Source organism: Scyliorhinus canicula, chromosome 10, assembly GCF_902713615.1.
Source record: "Scyliorhinus canicula chromosome 10, sScyCan1.1, whole genome shotgun sequence".
In the NCBI taxonomy this organism is placed as follows: domain Eukaryota; kingdom Metazoa; phylum Chordata; class Chondrichthyes; order Carcharhiniformes; family Scyliorhinidae; genus Scyliorhinus; species Scyliorhinus canicula.
The window spans coordinates 6,000,422-6,022,748 of NC_052155.1; the positions used below are offsets into that span (position 1 = coordinate 6,000,422).

General features: G+C 49.5%; 1 protein-coding gene across 4 annotated transcripts in view; it reads right to left on the minus strand.

Annotated features, from left to right (window-relative positions):
• Positions 1-440: 440 nt before the first annotated feature.
• The window catches only part of LOC119972209 (zinc finger protein 521), a 505,048-nt gene continuing 483,161 nt past the window's right edge, over positions 441-22,327 (minus strand). For all 4 annotated transcript variants that reach the window (XM_038808566.1, XM_038808569.1, XM_038808567.1 and 1 more), the window contains one exon: positions 441-1,095. In XM_038808566.1, coding sequence (XP_038664494.1) covers positions 1,066-1,095 — 30 coding nt within the window. In that variant the 3' untranslated portion in view covers positions 441-1,065. The remainder of the gene's footprint in view (positions 1,096-22,327) is intronic.

The window sequence follows — 22,327 nt, forward strand, 5'->3', positions numbered from 1 at the left end:
TGCTCCCGCTAACCTACACTGCCCCTTCAAACCTACACTGCCCCATCAAACCTACACTGCTCCTTCAAACCTACACTGCCCCTTCAAACCTACACTGCTCCTTCAAACCTACACTGCCCCTTCAAACCTACACTGCTCCTTCAAACCTACACTGCTCCTTCAAACCTACACTGCTCCTTCAAACCTACACAGCTTCGGCAAAGGAAGCTTCAAACTGCAGCCTGCCACTCACAGCAGTATAACTGACTGCCCATTCTGGATGTTAGGGGTCACGCAGTCCACGACACCTGACAGCAGGGAAGAATGGGTGCGGGGTGGAGGTTGGGATGGGAGGAGGGGGCGGTAGCAGGGTCGAATGCCATGGGGGTGGGGGGCGAGGAATGTGCCTCAGAGGTTCCCAAAGTCGGTGTGAAGCAGATAACTACTGAAAACAGAGAGCACTCATTGATACATGGGTTTATTTCTTAATATAAACACAGTAATTCCAGCAAAATCCAGGTTCAGACAGCAGAATAAACACTAATAACAGTTATGGATAAGCAGGGTTTAATTGACTGGAAAGTTGATTGTACAGAAATGTTGTTAAAGAAAGTTTAAAGGCAGGAATCTTTCCAATGGATCCTAGAATGAATGGCTGATGTTTGCTATACATTACATCTATCACGTGAATGGTAATGCTATCAGTATTATGGAAACACCATCAAGTGTCCATGTTTGTTGGAGGGTGGGGTAAAGGGAGGGCAGGGGAGGGGGGTAAACCAGCTTCGGACTGGCAAAAGGGTTTAGTAACATAACATGTGTAACACTTTTTTAATATATACTATAAATATATAGTATACACAGAAACTCTATGTTGGCTTAAAAGGTCAAACAACATGTAAAGAAATCAATATTTTGACCAATGCAAGTTTTGTGTTTTTTTTATATTATAATACAATGCTTTTTTTTTGTAATCGCTCCAAAATGTCCATCTTTGAAAACATTCTCGTGCAAAGAGTGAGGAGGTCATATACTTCGACTTCTGTAGCCTTCCCAAAGCAAGCTGCTTGGTGCTGCATCATATCATTAACTGCTGTGTTGCGTCATTGTATGGTTCTGTAAAGAGAGGAAGAAAATTATACGTTGAGGTGCGACTGTTGTACTACACATTCGCTGAACACACACTTATTTTGGCAATAACGATGATTGGTTGTTTAGCAGCAATCGCGCTGCACCTGCTCTCGACGGGGCATCAATTGTTACCCGTATTCCTCGGTGCCATCTATTGTGGCTTGGAGTTCTCGCATCATTTTCACAAACATTTCTCCTCCCCTCAATCTGCTTGGCTTGTGCTGGGGAACGGGTCCACATCTGTGCGTTTCACCAGCGAGGGAAGCTTTCTCCCTATCTATCATTAACCGGGGCCTTATTAATTACACCCTTGGAACGGTGAGATTCCAGGTGCGCCTCCAGAGAATATGGGCCCATTCCACTCAATCACTCCTCGCAGGAGAGGCCTCTCATTGTAGGGGTTCATGTAGGGAACCTTCATTGTACTGAGGCAGGTGTCACCCTCCTTGGGCAAGGAGACAAACTGTACACCGTCCTGAGGTGTGGCCTCACCAAAGCCCTGTTTGTAACTATACTTCACTGCAGTGCTCAGGGAGGGCTGCACTGTCTTTGATGCCACCTTTTGGGTGAGACATTAAACCCAGGTCCAGCCTGCTCCCCCAGGTTCTCGTAAAAGATCCCATAGCCTCTGTTTTGAAGCAGAACTGGGAAGCCCCCCCCCCCCCTTGTCTTGAGCAGCGGTGGGAACCTTTAGCCTGGGGGCCATCAGGGTTCTGAGTGCAGCCCACAGGACATTCTGTTGACCGTTGCCCGTGGGCAGGGTCGCCACATTCCGTTGGCCTCCATTGCGTCATTTTTTTTCCTGCCGGTGTTGCTGAAGTGATTCTCACGTGAAGCGAGGGCGAGTAAAGTGAGTGTTCGCTGACTGCTCACAACATTGACTGCGAGAGCCGTGCGTCCTAAGTGTAAATATTCCTTTTGTTTTCACCATGTGAATTCGATGACAGTTCTATTAATAGATGAATGATTAAGCATTTTCTGTAACTCGTTGTGAAATATTCGGCATGCATTAAATGTATTAGGGCGGCACGGTGGCGCAGTGGTTAGCCCTGCTGCCTCACGGCGCCGAGGTCCCAGGTTCGATCCCGGCTCTGGGTCACTGTCCGTGTGGAGTTTGCACATTTTCCCCGTGTCTGCGTGGGTTTCGCCCCCACAACCCAAAAATGTGCAGATTAGGTGGATTGGCCACACTAAATTGCCCCTTAATTGAAAAAAATAAATTTGGTACTCTAATTTATAAAAACAAAATTAAAAGAAAAGATATTAAGTGTATTCAATCCCATTCACGGGGTCATGGGGTAGTGAACAAGTCCGGTTTCAGTCTTGCGGCCCACTGAGACGAAGAGGGGGCCACTCAGGCGGCCCGCTCACCGGCCTAGGTTGCCAATCATTGGACTTGGTGAGTATTTCCCTTTCAGTCAACGTCACGGAAAGAGCAGATTATCCGATCGTTATCACGTTGCTGTGTTATGGGATCTTAATGTGTTTACCTACATTACAACACTTCACAAGTACCTCATTGGCTGTAAAGCGCTTTGAGATGTCAGGTGGTCATCAAAGGTGCTATATAAATGCAAGTCTTTCTTTTTCTTCTCTCAGTTGTGTATGAATACAATATTTAAACTTTCTGACTGCAGACATTATCTGGCCAGGCTCCAGGTGCCCTGGATGGCAAAAAACCAGACAATTGATTTATTTTTAAATATAAAAAATATAGGGCAGCACGGTGGCACAGTGGTTAGCATTGCTGCCTACGGCGCTGAGGACCCGGGTTCGAATCCCGGCCCTGGGTCACTGTCTGTGAGGAGTTTGCACATTCTCCCCGTGTCTGCGTGGGTTTCGCCCCCACAACCCAAAAAGATGTGCAGGTTAGGTGGATTGGCCGCGCTAAATTGCCCCTTAATTGGAAAAAATAATTGGGTACTCTAAATTTACAAAAAAAAATATAGCCATCAATTGTTAAATTCAACACAATAGTTAGCAATTCCATGTAACCTCTTTATTGCCTCGCCATCGTGATAAACCTTTGACAATTACAATAAACTCTAGATTTGTCTCCACCTGTTTGTCTATCTCGTCATATTGTTATGATCCCAGTTGATGTTATTTTTTTATTAATTTAAAGTGCCCAATTCTTTTTTTTCCCAATTAAGGGGCAATTTAGTGTGGCCAATCCACAATTCTGGGTTGTGGTGGTAGGACCCACACACACGGGGGAGAATGTGCAAACTCCACACAGACAGTGACCCGGGGCCGGGATCGAATTCTGGTCCTCAGCGCCGTGAGGCAGCGGTGCTAACCACTGCGCTACCGTGCCCTCCCAGTTGATGTCATAACTGGACGGGAGGATCCGAGAATGGAACCCTAGCTCAAAACAACGTAACTTTTACTTTTTTTTAAACAAAATGTGGAGGAATAGTGTAACGGGACCACTAATTAATTTCAACAGTAATAAAAACTAATTAAGCATGAAAAAATTAGATTATGATGCAATGCTCCCCCCCCCCCCCCCCCCAACTATTTACACACAGATTTTAGGATTAACACGGATTACAAAGTACATCTTAATCTACAATGGTTTCATTAACACAAAGTCCCTTTTAAGCACACAAGATGACTGTGGGCAAATACACTCTCCACTCTGAACGCCAAGTGATTGTTCGTGGATGTCTCATAGGAATCCCCTCAGATGATTCTCACGTGAGAGCAACAAACTCCATTCCCAAAAACACACTTTAAAATCTTGTTTCATAGGTATGCTTTCCCTTCGTAATTTGTATTCTGAAATCCAGGCCTGGTTTTCCAAATGACACCTTTACACAAAGCTTGCACTCCACTTTTAACAGTGAGTCTAGTCCAGGATTTCACACAGACCCTTTGTCTTGACTGCTGGCAAACTTCTCAGAATCACCTTTACACTCAATTCCCAGACTATATTAAAATGGCATCAGATGTTTGTTTTAGCTTTGATGTCTGCTGTCCCACTTTAAATCTGGATACTACAAGCGCCTTTTTAACTCAGAACACTTTGTTTACTCGTCCCTGAATTTTCTGAACAATACCTTAGTATCTGTTTATCTATCTCCAGAGATCTTGGACACTTCTCTTAATTTGCCTGGTTTACTTAACTAGTAGCTCTTCAGATCTCGGATGGTACGGATTTTCTTCTAGCAATGTTGAGCTGCCTTTCCCTCTCATTACATATCTCCAACTGCATTCAAATTGGCTAAACTAAAACTTAAAAGTTATAAAAAATTTAATAATAATCTTTATTGTCACAAGTAGGCTTATTAACACTGCAATGAAGTTACTGTGAAAATCCTCTAGCCCCCACATTCCGGTGCCAGTTCGGGTACACTGAGAGAGAATTCAGAATGTCCAATTCACCTACCAAGCACGTCTTTCGGGACTTGTGGGAGGAACCCGGAGGAAACCCACGCAGATACAAGGAGAACGTGCAGACTCCGCACAGTCACCCAAACATGGGACCTGGCGCTCTGAAGCAACAGTGCTAACCACTGTGCTGCCGTGCCGTCCACAGGTGCGTTTCTCTACATTACAAGGCCCCAGTTGCTAAGCAACACCTGCATGCTTATGTCATTGATTTATTCTTCATGCAATAGTCCTCTCTAAACACAATAGAAGCACAGTTGGAACTAAACCTTCCCCCATACATACTTTTGCTCAGCATGAATCTAATTATACGTTTTACGCTTCCAGGCACAGAAACATTAAATTAAACCCACTTAAAGCTATAGCTCATTTCTAATGTTTACCAATACAAATATTACCGAACAATAAGGGTGTGCGCTGTAACAAATTTCCACGGCATCTTTCACAGCACCTCCTAAACCCATGACCACTCCAATTCCAGGTTCCCCTCCAAGCCACTCAGCATCCTGATTTGGAAATATATCACCGTTCCTTCACTGTCGCTGGGTCAAAATCCTGGAAGTCTCTCCCTAACAGCGCATTGGGTGTACCTACACCACATGGGCTGCGGCGGTTCAAGGAGGTGGCTCATCACCACCTTCTGAAAGAGCAATTAGGGATGGGCAATAAATGCTGGCCTGGCCAGCGGGGCCCATATCCCATGAACGTATGTTTGCTTTTCCGAAGTTGAAGGAGCTCTCGTGGTGCTCAGGCACCCAGAAGGCCCAACTCAGGAGATGGAATGTAGACGTCAACAGCTGGGAGACCGCTGCTCAGAACAGGAACCTCCTGAGTGAAGGGACATCATTCATCGAGGGTACCTAGTGGCAAGAGCGGGCTCGGAAAAGGAGCCTGTGAAAGGAATACCAGCGATCACGGGTCCAAGGATCGATCCCACCGCCCAGAAACGCTGCCAAGAGTGCGGCCGAAGATGCGGCTCTGGGACCGGGCTCATCAAGCACGGAACCCATGACCAGTGACACAGAGTCTCTTAGGCGCACAATCAGCCTCGTTAGGGAGTGATTGCCAACAAAGTAGAAGACTTTGACAGTGACTAGTTTGGTTGGGTCTTATTGTGGACAAATGCCTGAGGCGCTGGTGTCTCTGAGCACGTAACCTCTGTAAAGTTGCCACGCCCCCAATGGCATTATCCCGCTGGGAAGAATGTGAAAGCATCCGAGTTGCCGGGACTACAGGATATGTGTGCGCAAGAAACAATGAACTCCGGGACCCCTCTGGACCCAATTTACAAAACAACACCAGCTTCAGGCTGAAGGAGGGAAACGTTCAGCTTATTATCAGGTCAGAATGACCCCAGGCCTGACAGGCTTCCTTCTCCCTCTCACTTCGATTGTCAACTGGCTCATGCTGGGGTTAAAGTACCGAGAGAAAACTTACATCGCGCTTTCCGTGGCCTCGGGAGGTCTCAAAGCGCGGCACAGCCAATGAAGTGCGGGCACAGTTGTGAGGTAGGAAACGTTGCAAGTAAACGATGCACAGCAAGATCCCAGAAACAGCAATGCGATAATGGCCAACGAATCTGTTCCAACCTCAAATTGAGCGATCGATACTGGCCGGGACAGCAGTGGCAATCCCACTGCTCCGCTCTGAAATACTGGCCATGGCACCCCTCACGTCTGCCGAAGAGGACGGTTTAAACGCCTCACCTGTAAGACGCATCGGGCAGTGTGGGACTGGATTCTTTTCTGGGGTCTCCAGTGACCTCCAGCCCCAGGACCGTAACAGATCGCCGCGCTCCCCCAATTCTGACCTTTTGAGCATCCCTAATACTGTATTAAATGGCCCAATGTTGGAGGCCGTGCCTTCAGCTGCCGGGCCCGAAGCTCTGAATTCCCTCCCCAGACCTCCCCCTCTCTCACCCTATATCTCTCCCCCTTTAAGATGCTCCTCAAAACCTGTTAGACCAAACTTTTGCTTGTCTGCCCTTCTACCTTGTGTTCAATCTGCCCATTTTGCTGTGCTGAACTCTGTGGGACTACCGCCTATTATAAAGATGCAATATAAATGAAACTTGTTGATGTTGTACTGTAGGGCCTCAAGGTGCCGAGGTCCCAGGTTCGATCCCGGCCCTGAGTCACTGTCCGTGTGGAGTTTGCACATTCTTCCCGTGTCTGCATGGGTCTCACCCCCACAACCCAAAAGATGTGCAGGGTAGGTGGATTGGCCACACTAAATTGCCCCTTAATTGGAAAAAAAATAATTGGGTGCACTAAATTTAAAAAAAAGATGTTGTACTGGAGAAATTGCAGCTGCCTCTTGAATTGCTGCAGTCCGTCTGGTGTAGGTACACCCATTGTGCTGTTAGGGAGGGAGTTCTGGGATTCTGACGCAGTGACAGTGAAGGAACGGCCGATATATTTCCAAGTCAGGGCGGTGAGTGACTTGGAGGGAAACCTCCAGGTGGTGTTCGCTTGCATCTGCAGCCCTTGTCCTTCTAGATGGGGGTGGTTGTGAGTTTGGAAGATGCAGTTGAAGGGAAATTAATTTCACAGTATCCTGACAGTGCAGGAGGAGGCCATTCAGCCCATTGAGTCTGCACTAGCCCTCCGAAAGGGCACGTCACCTAGGCCCACTCCCTGCAACCTAACCTGCACACCCTTGGACACTAAGGGCAATTTAGTATGGCCAATCCACCTAACCTGCACGTCTTTGGACTGTGGGAGGAAACCGGAGCACCCGGAGGAAACCCACGCAGACACGGGGAGAACGTGCAGACTCTGCACAGACAGTGACCCAAGCCGGGAATCGAACCTGGGACCCTGGAACTGTGAGGCAGCAGTGCTAACCACTGGTGTGCCGTGGAAACAGCCGATTTAACGATCAGGGATGGGGAGCAGGACTAACGGGATTGTTATTTTAAACAGGCAGCATTGACAAGATGACCTCCTTCTGTATAATCCCTGATCTTGGCTACGATAAGTGCTGATGTGCCAAACTCACTTCCCTATGAATGAAATGATATCCTGCTATAATGAAATCATGGCTAATAACTATTTAATAATAGTTTGGCTTCGTTTATCTCGTTTATGCACATTTTAATTAGTTAGCACAAGGAGAAACTAGTCATGCAAACCATCCATAAAGTCACAACTCAGAAGCAAATTATTTGAAGCTGTGAGAGGCTAAAACCTCACAATGTTGATTTTTCTAAAATATATATAGATATGGTCATGGATGTTTCTAAACTTTCACAACTGAACGAAGTCTGTCCGTCACCCCCGGACAAAAGAAGCTACTTGGCAGTTTCGGGAATACCTGCGGCTCGTTATCTCTGAGGAACTACCAAAGACCTCGTGTGTACATCCCAACTGGTTATTGATTGATTTATTGCCACATGTACCGAAGTACAATGGAAAGTATTTTTCTGCGGCCAAGGGAATGGAGACAGTACGTATACAGTAGACAAAAAGAATAATCAATGGAGTACATCGACAAACAGTGATTGGTTACAGTGCAGAACAAGGGGCCAAACAAAGCAAATACATGAGCAAGAGCAGCATAGGGCGTCGTGAATAGAGGCCGGGATTCTCCCCTATCCAGCGGGGCGGGGGGTCCCGGCAGGATGGAGTGGCGTGAACCCACTCCGGCGTCGGGCCGCCTCAAAGGTGCGGATTTCTCTGCACCTTTTGGGGCCAAGCCCTAACCTTGAGGGGCTAGGCTCGCGCCGGAGTGGTTGGCGCCCCGCCGGCTGGCGGGAAAGGCCTTTGGCGCCATGCCAGCCGAGGCCGAAGTGACTTCGCCGGCCGGCGGAAGGGGGTCACCTCCGCCTCCACCATCGTGAAGGCTATGGCCAACGCGGAAGGAAAAGAGTGCCCCCCACGGCACAGGCCCGCCCGCCGATCGGTGAGCCCCGATCGCGGGCCAGGCCACTGTGGGGGCACCCCCTGGGGCCAGATCGCCCCACGCCGCCCCCCCCCCCAGGACCCCGGAGCCCGCCCGCGCCGCCAGTCCTGCCGATAAGGGAGGTATTTTGACTCCCGCTGGCGGGACCGGCGTGACAGCAGCGGGACTTCGGCCCATCGCGGGCCGGAGAATTGCCGGGGGGGGGGGGGGGGGGGGGCACCGACAGGCGCGGCGTGATTCCCGCCTCCGCCGAATCTCTGGTGGCGGAGATTTCGGGAGACGGAGGGGGGCGGGGGGTGGCGGGATTCACCCCCCCCCCCCCCCCCCGGCGATTCTCCGACCCGGCGAGGTGTCGGAGAATCCAGCCCAGTGGTCTTACAGGGAACAGATCAGCCTGAGGGGGAGTCTTCAAAGAGAACTGTACAAAGGCCATCTGCATTTCCTAACTCAGGTTTGTCAACAGGCGATGGGTTATCCCCTAAAACATAGGACCCGCAACCTTCGCTTCAATTCATTGTTTTGGTTAATGAGCTCCGTCCATGTTGGAATGCCTGCCCCCCCCGCCCCATTCTACACTGTGCCTGCTGGGAAATCTGTGCCATCAGCCACAAGACAAGCACTATGTTCAGAAAGGATACTTTGTGCAGCGCAGATTCACCCAAATGTTAACCAGGGTTCAAACAGCTACATCAAGAAGAGCGATTACATCAACTGGGCTTACATTCATTTTTCTTCTTTTTCAGTCTTTCACAGAACGTGGGCATCGCTGGCTGGGCCAGCGTTTATTGCCCATCCCAAACTGCCCTCTACACTGCGAGTCTCGCTCGGCCATTTCACAGGGCAGCCAGGAGTCAGCCATATTGCTGTGGGCCTGGAGTCACATGTAGGCCAGAACGGCAGATTTCCTTCCCTGAAGGGACATTGGTGAACCAGATGGGCTTTTAGAAGAATCGATGGTAGTCGTCAAGGTCACCATGACTGAGGCTAGCTTTGGATTCCAGATTTATTCATTGAATTTAAACTCTACCAGCTGTGGGGTTTGAATCCGTGTCGTGGGCGGCACGGTGGCGCAGTGGTTAACACTGTTGCCTTACGGCGCCGAGGACCCAGGGTCGATCCCGGCCGCGGGTCACAGTCCGTGTGGATTTTGCAAATTCTCCCCGTGTCTGCGTGGGTCTCACCCTCACAATCCATACGACGTGCTGAGTAAATTGCCCCTTAATTGGAAAGTTAAAAAAAAATTAAATCCACTACGGTGAAGGCAGATGGAAGATATCTGATCAATATTTCTGCCACTCCTTTATTTTCCCGCAGTAATTCCTCAGACTTACGCTCTAGTCACTTTACTTTTCCTTTCTAAATACCTGTAGAAAATCAGTTTTTATATTTCTAGCTAGCTTTCTCTCCGACTCTCATTTCTCCCTCCTTAATTTTTTGACATTCTTTGCCAGTTTAAAAATTCTGCCCAATCTTGTGACCTCTGACTAATCTTCGCAAAACTCTCACATCTTCTTTCCATTTGATACACTCCTCAGCTTCCATATATTTAAAAAAAAAATTAAAATTAAAATTTAGAGTATCCAATTCATTTTTCCAATTAAGGGGCAATGTAGCGTGGCCAATCCACCTAGCCTGCACATCTTTGGGTTGTGGGGGCGAAACCCACGCAGACACGGGGAGAACGTGCAAACTCCACACGGACAGTGACCCAGGGCCGGGATCGAACCTGGGACCTCGGCGCCCTGAGGCAACAGGGCTAACCCACTGCGCCACCGTGCTGCCCTCTCAGCTTCCATATTTAATTACGGATGACATACCCTCGTCAAATAATCTTTATTTCTCACTGGAATAAATCTTTTGTGAGAGATATTAAATATCTTCTCAAAGGTCTGCCATTTTATCTCTAAACATGTCCAATGTTTTAACCTAGTTTTTCAGTTCACATTAGACCATAGATCATAGAATTTACAGTGCAGAAGGAGGCCATTCGGCCCATCGAGTCTGCACCGGCTCCTGGAAAGAGCACCCTACCCAAGGTTAACACCTCCACCCTATCCCCATAATGCAGTAACCCCACCCAACACTAAGGGCAATTTTGGACACTAAGGGCAATTTATCATGTCCAATCTACCTAACTTGCACATCTTTGGACTGTGGGAGGAAACCCACACACATATGGGGAGGATGTGCAGACTCCGCACAGACAGTGACCCAAGCCGGAATTGAACCTGGGACCCTGGAGCTGTGAAGCGATTGTGCTATCCACAATGCTACCGTGCTCCCTTATAATTACCTGTATGTAAGTTTAACATAGTAATCTTAATGTATCTTTGTTGAGTGTTATGAAATCTCTCCTTAAATATCTTTTACTGTATCTCTATTGTCATACCTTTAACCTAATTTCCCAGCATACTTCAGCCAACTCCATCTTCATACTCTTGTAACGGACTTTATTTAAGTTTCGACATTAGTCTTAGACCCACTCTTCTCACCCTCAAAATGAATATGGACTTAAGGTATGCCATGACACTGCTACCTGGAGGCTCCCCTACCTTCTTCCTGGAATCTTGCACATCATTGACTTTCAGATAATAATCCGATTCCCTCTTGAATGACTCAATTGAACCTGCCTCCACCACACAGGCAGTGCATTCCAGATCTTAACTGCATGGCTTCTTCTGCCAATCATCTTAACTCTGATCCTCGAGTTTTCCACCAGTGAGAACAGTTTCTTCTAGCCACGCTGTCCAGGCCCTTTCTTTTGAACACCTGAACAAATTTCCTCTCAAGCTTCTCTTCTCCGAGGAAAACATTCCTAACTTCTCCCGTCTATCTGCAGGTCGCTGCACAACCTATCTGTGAACCGGGAGGGCTTTAGGAAAAGGCCTGGCATGGAACAGGTTGAAGAAAGTCAAAACTATGAAGGAAGATTGTGGGCTGGGGATTAGGCAAATAGATGGTCAATTACAGAGGCAGCACTCCCTTCCAGGCTGTCAGTTCGAAAGCCTCCGTCAGTCGCTGCACACATCAGATGTCAGAAACTGTCTGCAAGATTAAGTCGGAGAGGGGATAGAGATTTTCTTTGGGACCGGCTTTTCATTAAGGCACAGGAATAATCTTTCTGCAGGATTTGTGCACCGGCAAGCTGACAGAAATGGTGCGGGACTGAGCCTGATTTTAAGACATGGATGAGTACTTCAAAATCGAGGTGAAATGAAAATGAAATGAAAATCACTTATTGTCACGAGTAGGCTTCAATGAAGTTACTGTGAAAAGCCCCTAGTCGCCACATTCCGGCGCCTGTCCGGGGAGGCTGGCACGGGAATCGAACCGTGCTGCTGGCCTGCTTGGTCTGCTTTAAAAGCCAGCGATTTAGCCCAGTGAGCTAAACCAGCCCCTGCCCTGAGGTGTTGCCGTTATCAGGAGGCCGGGTAGATTTGCGGGCGCAAGGGTGATCGGTGAACGGGATTTGGTCGAACATATATTATCAGCTTTTTAGTTGATCACAAGCTTCCTGTGGGTGGAAGGTGGGAGACTAACCAGATGAGAATGGGAATAATCCAGTCTGGAGGTAATAAAGGTATTAGTGAGGGTTTCAGATTGACTGAGATGGGAAAAGTCAGGTGATACTACAGCGATGGAAATTGGCAGCCGAAATGATGGTGCGAATGTGAAACTGGGATCCTAAGGGACTCAAAACAGTAGGGCAGCAGCACGGAGCATAGTGGTTAGCACTATGGCTTCAGAGCGCTAAACGGACACCGATTCCCTGTTTTGCTGGGGGCTAGCAGGGAGGCAGCTTCGTGCTCACAGCTCCAGCTGCCGCTACAGCCCCCAGCACTTCTGGGTCAGAGGCCGTGCATGCGCACGGCGGCAACCTACAGCGGCCGCGCCACGCTCCATGGCGGACTCAGCCCGCGGACCCGGACCGCAAAAGTAGTGCCCACCTTCGGCCGCTTGCGCGCCCGGGACCACCCGCCCACAGTGCACCCAGCCCCGAATGAAGCCCCCCTGCCCGTGGATCGGCCCTCCTCCTCCTCTGACTGTGGCGGCGCCGGACTGAGTCCGCGTGGATCTCAGCCAGTCGGGGACGGAGCATCGTGGGGCGGACCTCAGGCAATGGCCTGGAGTCGTAGATAATCAGCGCGGCGTATTCCTAGAGAACACCGCTTTTCAGGGTGCGGAGAATACGACAACTTCTCCCGATATTACTGTCAAAACGGATTCACCGCCCCGTCGCCGAGCGCAATTTTGGTGTTGGGGAGCAGAGAATCCAGCCCATGGTACATAAAACAAACTTTATTACTAACGCAGAAATACTAACTTTAATATTATAAAGAAAATAGCTTACAATCATCAGTTGAACAATGCTTAACAATGACAGTGAAACACTAAATCCAGACTGCTATCTTTTATCTCCACTCAAGCAGAACCCCTCCCAGGTCAAACTCCCCTTTTCAATAAAACTATTAACCACAGGATTACTTGCCAAACATTGGATAGAAATCTTTTCACATTGTTTCAAAGACACTCAGAATAATGCAGAACCTCTGGCTGTATTCTTCAGAAACCGCTCCTCAGCTCACCTTCCAGTCAAAAACATCATCTTGCTAAAGCCAAACACAATGGGCTGGATTCTCCGGCCCTCCAGCCGCGTGTTTCCTGGTGGCGCACTGTCCCCTGGTGGCAGGATTCACTCCTCCTGATTTCCCATTGAAACCACCCTGCCGGGAAACACATGGGTGGGGCCACATTGCTGGCAGGAACAATGAATCACAGAGGCCAGAGAATTCCGGCCAATGTCTCTAATTCTCTACTCCCCGAGGAACCTTCTTTATATAAACAAAATTCCATTAGCCCAAACTGTTACGATGCTTTAATTATCCCTCCTAGCCAAAGTGTCTTTCTTTTAAACCAGGATTTTTAAAAACCTTATGGCAGTAGTCACACACACTAACCCTTATGCACAGTGAGTGGTTTAGCTCACTGAGCTAAATCGCTGGCTTTTAAAGCAGACCAAACAGGCCAGCAGCACGGTTCGATTCCTGTACCAGCCTCCCCGGACAGGCGCCGGAATGTGGCGACTAGGGGCTTTTCACAGTAACTTCATTGAAGCCTACTTGTGACAATAAGCGATTTTCATTTTCAATATATATCATAAAATATATATGAAGATCCGACATTCATCACAGAGGGAAGGGATTTGCAGTAAGCAGTTCCGCTGTGTGTCAGCTACGGCATCAACGTTGTAGTCCAGCCTCAGACAGTGACTAGCGAGAGGGATGGCATCACTAGCTAGGGAACAGAGTTTGTGTCCTGGGCTTAAAACAATGGTTTCAGCCTTCCCGATATACCTTTGGAGGAAATTTCTGCTAATCCTGTATTGGTTGCCGGGTAGACAGTCTGATAGTTCAGCGACAGAAGAGGGGACTTGAGAGAGAGGTGGTGGTGAGGTAGAGCTGGGCGTTATCAGTGTACGTGTGAAAACTAACACTCAGGCTTCAGATGGTGTTGCCCAGGGGGCAGCAGCCAGATGGGAAATGGGATAAATGGGAATTGAACCAGTCGAGAGCAGTCGACTCCAGTTGAGACAGGGAGAATTGGTGGACTGAGCTTCCCCCACTGCGGGTGAAACCTATTGCATCAAACTGAGAGGGGCACTAACTTGAAACGGCCTTGGTTCCAAGCCAATTCCGCTGGAAATTCTAACAGCCCGGCTCCATTTCATTAGCAGCTGCATCGATTATTCCAGAGTTTTCCAAATGGAGGTGCCTGCTGTACGGGAGTAATGCACTTTGTGGAAACAGATGGATGATTGATGACCCATGTTCACTGCTACATAAAGCGTGACTGAGGTGCCCTTAGCTCTGGCCACACTTCACAGTTTACATTCCAGCTAATGCACCAACTTGGAATTCGGAATGAAAACGGGGGCATCTTTATTTCAGGTCAATGCCTGCAGAATGCAAGTTAAACATGCCAGTGACTAGAAACTGTCTTTCCATGTCACAAGATAAACAGCCCAATCACCTGTGTGTTCATTCTGACAGAATGGCCAGCTACAAGATGGAGCGATTGGCTTTTTCTCCATCTTCCTCCTTCTCCTTTTCGCTTCCGTGCCTCTCAATCCACTGAGATGTCATTGCTCACCATTAACCCTCAAACTTTCAATCCTCACTCACTCTTTGCCCAGTAATACATTTACTTTCTCAGAGTTCATGGAGTTAATAAAAGTCTTTGAAACTGCCTGGGACATTGAAACTGCCTGGGACATTCAGAACCATTACAGGTTATTTGTGAGTGTGGGTGGTTGTGTGAGAGAGGGTGAGTCTGTGTGAATGTGAGAGTGTGTTTGTGTGTGTGTGTGGGAGTGAGTGTGGGTGAGAGTGAGTGTGAGAGTGAATGTGAGAGTGAATGTCAGAATGAGTGTCTGAGTGTGTGAGAGCATGTGAGGGTGTGTGAAAGTGAGTGTGAGAGTGAGTGTGTGTGTGAGTGTGAGTGAGAGTGAGTATGTGAGTGAGTGTGCGAGAATGAGTGTGTGAGTGAGAGTGAGTGTGCGAGAGTGAGTGTGTGTGAGTGCGTGTGTGTGTATGAGAGTGTGTGAGAGCATGTGAGGATGTGTGTGAGTGAGAGTGAGTGTGAGAGTGTATGTGAGAGTGAGTGTGAGAGTGTATGTGAGAGTGAGTGTGTGTGAGTGCGTGTGTGTGTATGAGAGTGTGTGAGAGCATGTGAGGATGTGTGTGAGTGAGAGTGTGTGTGAGAGTGTATGTGAGAGTGAGTGTGAGAGTGTATGTGAGAGTGAGTGTGTGAGAGTGTGCATGAGTATATTTTCTTTTATTGATGTTATGGGATGTGGGCATCGCTGGTTAGACCAGCATTTATTGCCCATCCCTAGTTGCCCTTCAGAAGGTGATGGTGAGCTGCCTTCTCTGCAGTCCATGTGGTGTAGGTACACCCACAGTGCTGTTAGAGAGGGAGTACCAGGATGTTGCCCCAGTGACAGTGAAGGAACGGCCGTATTATTTCCAAGTCAGGGCGGTGAGTGACTTGGAGGGGAACCTCCAGGTGGTGGGGTTCCCAGGTATCTGCTGCTCTTCTCCTTCTAGATGGTAGAGGTCGTGGGTTTGGAAGGTGCTAATTAAGGAACCTTGGTGACTTACTGCAGTGCATCTTGTAGATGGTACACACGGCTGCCACTGGGCGTCGGTGGTGGAGGGAGTGAATCAATTTGTGGGAGGAGGAGCAATCAAGCGGGGCTGCTTTGATCTGGATGGTATTGAGCTTCTTGAGTGTTGTTGGAGCTGCACTCATCCAGGTAAGTGGAGAGTATTCCATCCCACTCCTGACCTGTGCCTTGTAGATGGTGGACAAGCTTTGAGGAGTCAGGAGGTGAGTTACTTGCTGTAGTATTCCTAGCCTTTGACCTTCCCTGGTATTCACAGTATCAATGTGGCTGGCCCAGTTCAGTCTGATCAATGGTAACTCCCAGGATGTTGATTGTGGGGATTCAATGATGGTAATTCCATTGACTGTCAAAGGGTGATGGGTAGATTCTCTCTTGCAGGAGATGGTCATTGCCTGGCACTTTTGTAGAGCGATGTACATGTGAATGTGTGCATATGTGTAGTGTGAGAGTGTGTGTGTGGTTTGTGTGTGTGTGATGTGTGCATGTATGTGTGGTGTCTGTGTGCGATGTATGTGTGGTGCGTGTGTGCACACACACAAAGACACACCACACATACACAAGCCACACGCCTAACACAATCTCACACACAAACCACAAATATACACAAATGCACACCACACACACCACATGTGGTGTGGTGTCTGTGAGCCTGTGTTGGGGTGCATGATATGTGCGTGTGTGTGTGATGTGTTTTGGGGTGTGTGGTGTGTCTGGGTCTGCGTTTGTGTGGCTGATATGTGTTGGGGTGTGTCGTGTGCGTGTGGTGGGCATTTGTGTGTGAGTGTGTGTTTGTGGTTTGTGTATGAGATTGTGTTAGGTGTGTGGTTTGTGTATGTGTGGTGTGTCCATGCATGTGGTGTGTGTGAGTGTGTGTTTGGCATGTGTGTGTGAATGCACATGTGTGAGTGTAAGCAAGAGCATGCACATGTGAATGTGTGTGCGTGAGCCTGTGTGTAGATGTGAATGTGTGTGCATTATTGTGTGCAGATGTGTACGTGTGTGTGTGTACATGAATGTGTGCAGGTGTGCGTGAGCGTGTGCACAGATGTGAATGTGTGTGCATGCATATGTGTGCAGATGTTTTGTTTTCTTTATTTATCCATGGGATGTGGGTGTCGCTGGCTGGGCCAGCATTTATTGCCCATCCCTTAGGGCATTTAAGAGTCAACCACATTGCTGTGGGTCTGGAGTCACATGTGGACCAGACCGGGTAAGGATGGCAGATTTCCTTCCCAGTGGGACATTACTGAATCAGATGGGTTTTACCACAATCGGCAAAGGTTTCATGGGCACCATTAGACTTTTCATTCCAGATTTTTATTGAATTCAAATTCCATTGGCTGCCCTGGTGGGATTCGAACCATGGTCCTGGGGGAATTACCCTGGGTTACTGGTCCAGTGATAATACCACCACGCCACAGCCTCCCCTATATGGGTATGTGTGCGTGAGTATGTGCGGATGTATATGCGTGAGTGTGCGCAAGTGAATATGTGTGTGCAAGTGTGTGCGGATGTCTGTGTGTGCATGAGTGTGTGCATGCGAATGTGTTAGCGAGTGTGTGTGCGTGAGTGTGTGCGAATGTGTGCGCGTGAGTGTGTGCGTGAGTGTGTGCGAATGTGTGTGGGTGAATGTGTGTGCGTGAGTGTGTGTGCGTGAGTATGTGCAAATGTGTGTGGGTGAATGTGTGTGCGTGAGTGTGTGTGCGCGAGTGTGTGCGAATGTGTGTGGGTGAGTGTGCGTGAGTGTGTGTGCGTGAGTGTGTGCGAATGTGTGTGCGTGAGTGTGTGTGCGTGAGTGTGTGCGAATGTGTGTGGGTGAATGTGTGTGCGGATATAAATATGTGTGCATAGGTACGTGTGCATTTGAATGTGGGTGCGTGAGCGTGTGCAAATTTTCTACGCGTCTGCAAGTGCGTGTGTGTGCATGAGTGTGTACATGTGTATGCGAGTGTGTGTGTGTGCATGAGTGTGTACGGATGTATTTGTGAGGGTGTGTGTGCGTGGATGTGTGGGTGTGGGGGTGTGTATGTGAGTGCATGCAGATGTGTATGTGTGTGCGAGTATGTGTGGTGTGAATGTGAGAGTGTGATTGGATGTGCAAGTGTGTGCGAATGTGCATGGATGTGAATGCGTGAATGTGTGCAGCTGTGAATGTGTGCGAGTGGGTATGTAAATGTGTGCGGTGAGTGTTTGAGGATGTGAGTGTGCGCACGAGTGTATACAGATATGAATGTGTGTGCGTTGAACGTGAACGGATGTGAATTTGCACGGGTGGGTGTGTGAGCGGGTGTGAACGTATGTGTGAGTGTGTGCGAGGTATGAATGTGTGCGTGCGTGTGCGTGCATGCGTGTGTGCAAGTGTGTGTGAGTGTGTGAGAGTATGGGTGTGCACGAAAGTATGGGTGGATGTGAGCGAGAGTATGGGTGAGTGTGTGCGAGGGTATGGGTATGTCCGTGAGTGTGATTGTGTGCTGATGTAAGTGTGTGTACACAAATGTCTGCCTTTGTGATTGTATGTGTGTAACTGTGTATGTATGAGTGTAAAAATGTGAATGTGTGTGAGCGTGAATGTGTGTGAGCGTGAATTTGTGTGAGCGTGAATGTGACTGTGTGTCGGTGAATGTGACTTTGAAAGTATGGATGTGACAGTGTGAGAATGTGAGTGTGAATGTGAGAGCGTGAATGTGTGAATGTGAGAATGTGAGTGTGAATGTGAGAGTGTGAGTGTGAATGTGAGAGAGTGAGTGTAAGTGTGAGAGTGGATTTGGCAGTGTGACCGTGTACCAGTGTGATTGTGAACCTGAGTGTGCATGCCACTGTGTCAGCATGAATGGGTGAGTGTGGGTGTGACAGTGGACTAAGTGTGAGTGTGGGTGTGACAGTGTGAGTGTGGCTAGATGTGAATGTGAATGTGATTGTGTGAGAGTGAGTATAAGCATGAGTGACCGTGTGAGAGCGATTGTGTGAGAGCGTGAGCGAGTGTGTGAAAGTGTGCGTGTGTCATTGTGATCTGGTGCTTTAGAAGCTGCCTTTGAAAATGCCGGCAAGTTCTGCATGTTATCTCCAAGGCAGAACTAAAAAAGCTTCTTGAAATGTGTTTGTGTGATGCCCCCCGAGGTATAGAGAGATCCCAGTAGTGGGCAGTGGAAGGACAGAAGCTGTAGCCTTATTAATGAATGCGGCCTATTATGAGACTGCCTGACTCCTGCAATGTCCCAGAAGTATATATGTACGTGACTAAAAATGCCAGAATATTGACACAAAGCAAGCCTTGCCCCCCCAAGGAGAATTACTCTTTGGATATAATGTAGGCTCATAACAGCTATTAGAGCACTAAATAAAATCCTTGGGGACTCAGGCTGACATAAACTGTATTCTGCCTTTCTCCAAACATTAGGAGAATTTCCTTCTAAAGGCATTCTCAAGGACAGTGTTCAAAGGACACAGGTCGACATGAGTGTATCTGGCAGCAACCCTACGTACTGCAAGAATAGTCTCTCATTTCCAATCAATACAACTGATTCTACAGCCACAGCCACAGTTTGAGGATTAAATCTGTTGAGGTAATTCAATTGCGGTGATCATTGACGTTTTGCATGATAACGGAATAAGAAGAGGGAGTGTGCAGAGTGAAAGGGAGAAGGTGAGAAAACGGTGTTGAAATTAAGACAAAGCTTGCAATCCAGCAGCCCGAGGCTAACGGCAACTGAACAGTAAAATCTGCCACAGGGTTTCAGCTGCCATTAGTCAACTTGCCAAACGCTGTCTCAGCTTCCCTGGGCTGGAGGAGGATTTCCACCTCTCACACCAGTTGGCGGGGATCAGGGGCGGATGCTCCGGTTTGCCGGCAGCCTGGAGGTTTCCCGACGGCGTGGGGTTGCCCCACAATGGGAAACCCCCATTGAACGGCCGGGGGAATCCCGTCGGCGTGCTGAAACAGAAATGGGGCGCAGCGGGGCGGAGAATCCAGCCCCCGTTCTTTTTGATTTATTCATTTACGGGGTGTGGGTGTCGCTGGTTAGGCCAGCACCTATTGCCCATTCCGAGTTGCCCTTCAGAAGGTGGTCAGCTGCAACCATGGACAGGTATCTTCCCATCTCTCCTCTTTGGAAGGACGCAAAATCCCGCTGGCGGGATGCTCCGTTTTGCCGGCAGCCTTGCGATGTTCTTCTCTGCGGATGTTCCCGTCTACCTGATTTTCCATTGCTTCCCCCGTTCCATCACTAACTCCCCAGTGCCCCCAACAATCCCCCACCCACAACCCCCCAACCCTGGGCACACCGCCCCCCCCCCCCAAACCCTGGGCACACCGCCCAACAACCACCCCCCGCCCCCCTCCCACCACCACCACATCAGGGCAGTTGGCCAGAAACCTGGTCTGAAAGGAGAGAGAGACACACACAGGAACAGAGACTTGAGGAAGGGATCCCAGAACCTCGGGCACTGACTACAAACACACCAGAAGCAAAAGATTAGCGTGAATTGGTGGAAATCAAAATTTGCTGGAAATACTCAGCAGGCTGGACAGCAGGTGGCGAGGGGGAGAGAGAGGGGAGGAGGCGGGGGATGTTATTGATCTGCTGAGTAGAGGCAGGGAGTGAGGGGGGATCAGCCTATAAGGGGATAGAACCCATGCTGTTGGCGACGCTCCACATCACAAACCAACCATCCAGCCAACTGACCTAACCGACCCCCATTCGGGACACCCTCTGTACTGACCCTCTGACAGTGCAGCACTCCCTCAGTACTGACCCTCTGACAGTGCAGCACTCCCTCAGTACTGTCCCTCTGACAGTGCAGCTCTCCCTCAGTACTGACCCTCTGACAGTACAGCACTCCCTCAGTACTGACCCTCTGACAGTGCAGCTCTCCCTCAGTACTGACCCTCTGACAGTACAGCACTCCCTCAGTACTGACCCTCTGACAGTACAGCACTCCCTCAGTACTGACCCTCTGACAGTACAGCACTCCCTCAGTACTGACCCTCTGACAGTGCGGCACTCCCTCAGTACTGACCCCCTGTCAGTACAGCACTCCCTCAGTACTGACCCTCTGACAGTGCAGCTCTCCCTCAATACTGACCCTCTGACAGTGCAGCTCTCCCTCAGTACTGACCCTCTGACAGTGCAGCTCTCCCTCAATACTGACCCTCTGACAGTGCGGCACTCCCTCAGTACTGACCCCCTGTCAGTACAGCACTCCCTCAGTACTGACCCTCTGACAGTGCAGCACTCCCTCAGTACTGACCCTCTGACAGTGCGGCACTCCCTCAGCACTGACCCTCTGACAGTGCAGCGCTCCCTCAGTACTGACCCTCTGACCGTGCAGCACTCCCTCAGTACTGACCCTCTGACAGTGCGGCACTCCCTCAGCACTGACCCTCTGACAGTGCAGCGCTCCCTCAGCACTGACCCTCTGACAGTGTGGCACTCCCTCAGCACTGACCCTCTGACAGTGCAGCACTCCCTCAGTACTGGCCCTCTGACAGTGCAGCTCTTCCTCAATACTGACCCTCTGACAGTGCAGCTTTCCCTCAATACTGACCCTCTGACAGTGCGGAGCTCCCTCAGTACTGACCCTCTGACAGTGTGGCACTCCCTCAGTACTGACCCCTGGACAGTGCAGCACTCCCTCAGTACTGACCCTCGGACAGTGCAGCACTCCCTCAGTACTGACCCTCTGACAGTGCGGCAATCCCTCAGTACTGACCCTCTGACAGTGCGGCACTCCCTCAGTACTGACCCTCTGACAGTGCAGCACTCCCTCAGTACTGACCCTCTGACAGTGCAGCGCTCCCTCAGTACTGACCCTCTGACAGTGCGGCACACCCTCAGTACTGACCCTCTGACAGTGCAGCGCTCCCTCAGTACTGACCCTCTGACAGTGTGGCACTCCCTCAGTACTGACCCTCTGACAGTGCGGCACTCCCTCAGTACTGACCCTCTGACAGTGCAGCAATCCCTCAGTACTGACCCTCTGACAGTGCAGTGCTCCCTCAGTACTGACCCTCTGACAGTGCAGCGCTCCCTCAGTACTGACCCTCTGACAGTGCAGCACTCCCTCAGTACTGACCCTCTGACAGTGCGGCACTCCCTCAGTACTGACCCTCGGACAATGCTGCACTCCCTCAGTACTGACCCTCTGACAGTGCAGCACTCTCTCAGTACTGACCCTCTGACAGTGCGGCACTCCCTCAGTACTGACCCTCTGACAGTGCAGCACTCCCTCAGTACTGACCCTCTGACAGTGCAGCACTCTCTCAGTACTGACCCTCTGACAGTGCGGCACTCCCTCAGTACTGACCCTCGGACAATGCTGCATTGCGAGTGCCGAGCTTAACTTTTGTCCGTAAATTCTGGAGTGGGATCTGAATCCAGAACCAAGAGAATCAGAGGCAAGGGTGCTACTAACTGAAGCACAGCTGGTATGAGTGTGGGGAAAAAGGAACGAAAGGGATGGTCCAAGGCAGGAAGTCAGGAGAGATAAACTCTCGGAGAATGGTGGTACAGTGGTTAGCACTGCTGCCTCACAGCGCCAGGGACCCCCGATTTCGATTCCAACCGTGTGTGACTGCTTATCTGTGTGGAGTCTGCACGTTCTCCCCGTGTCTGCGTGGGTTTCGTCCGGGTTTCCTGGTTTCCTCCCACAGTCCAAAGACCTGCAGGTTAAGTGGATTGGCCATGCCAAATTACCCTTAGTTTCCAAAAAGGTTCGGAGAGGTAATTGGGTTACGGG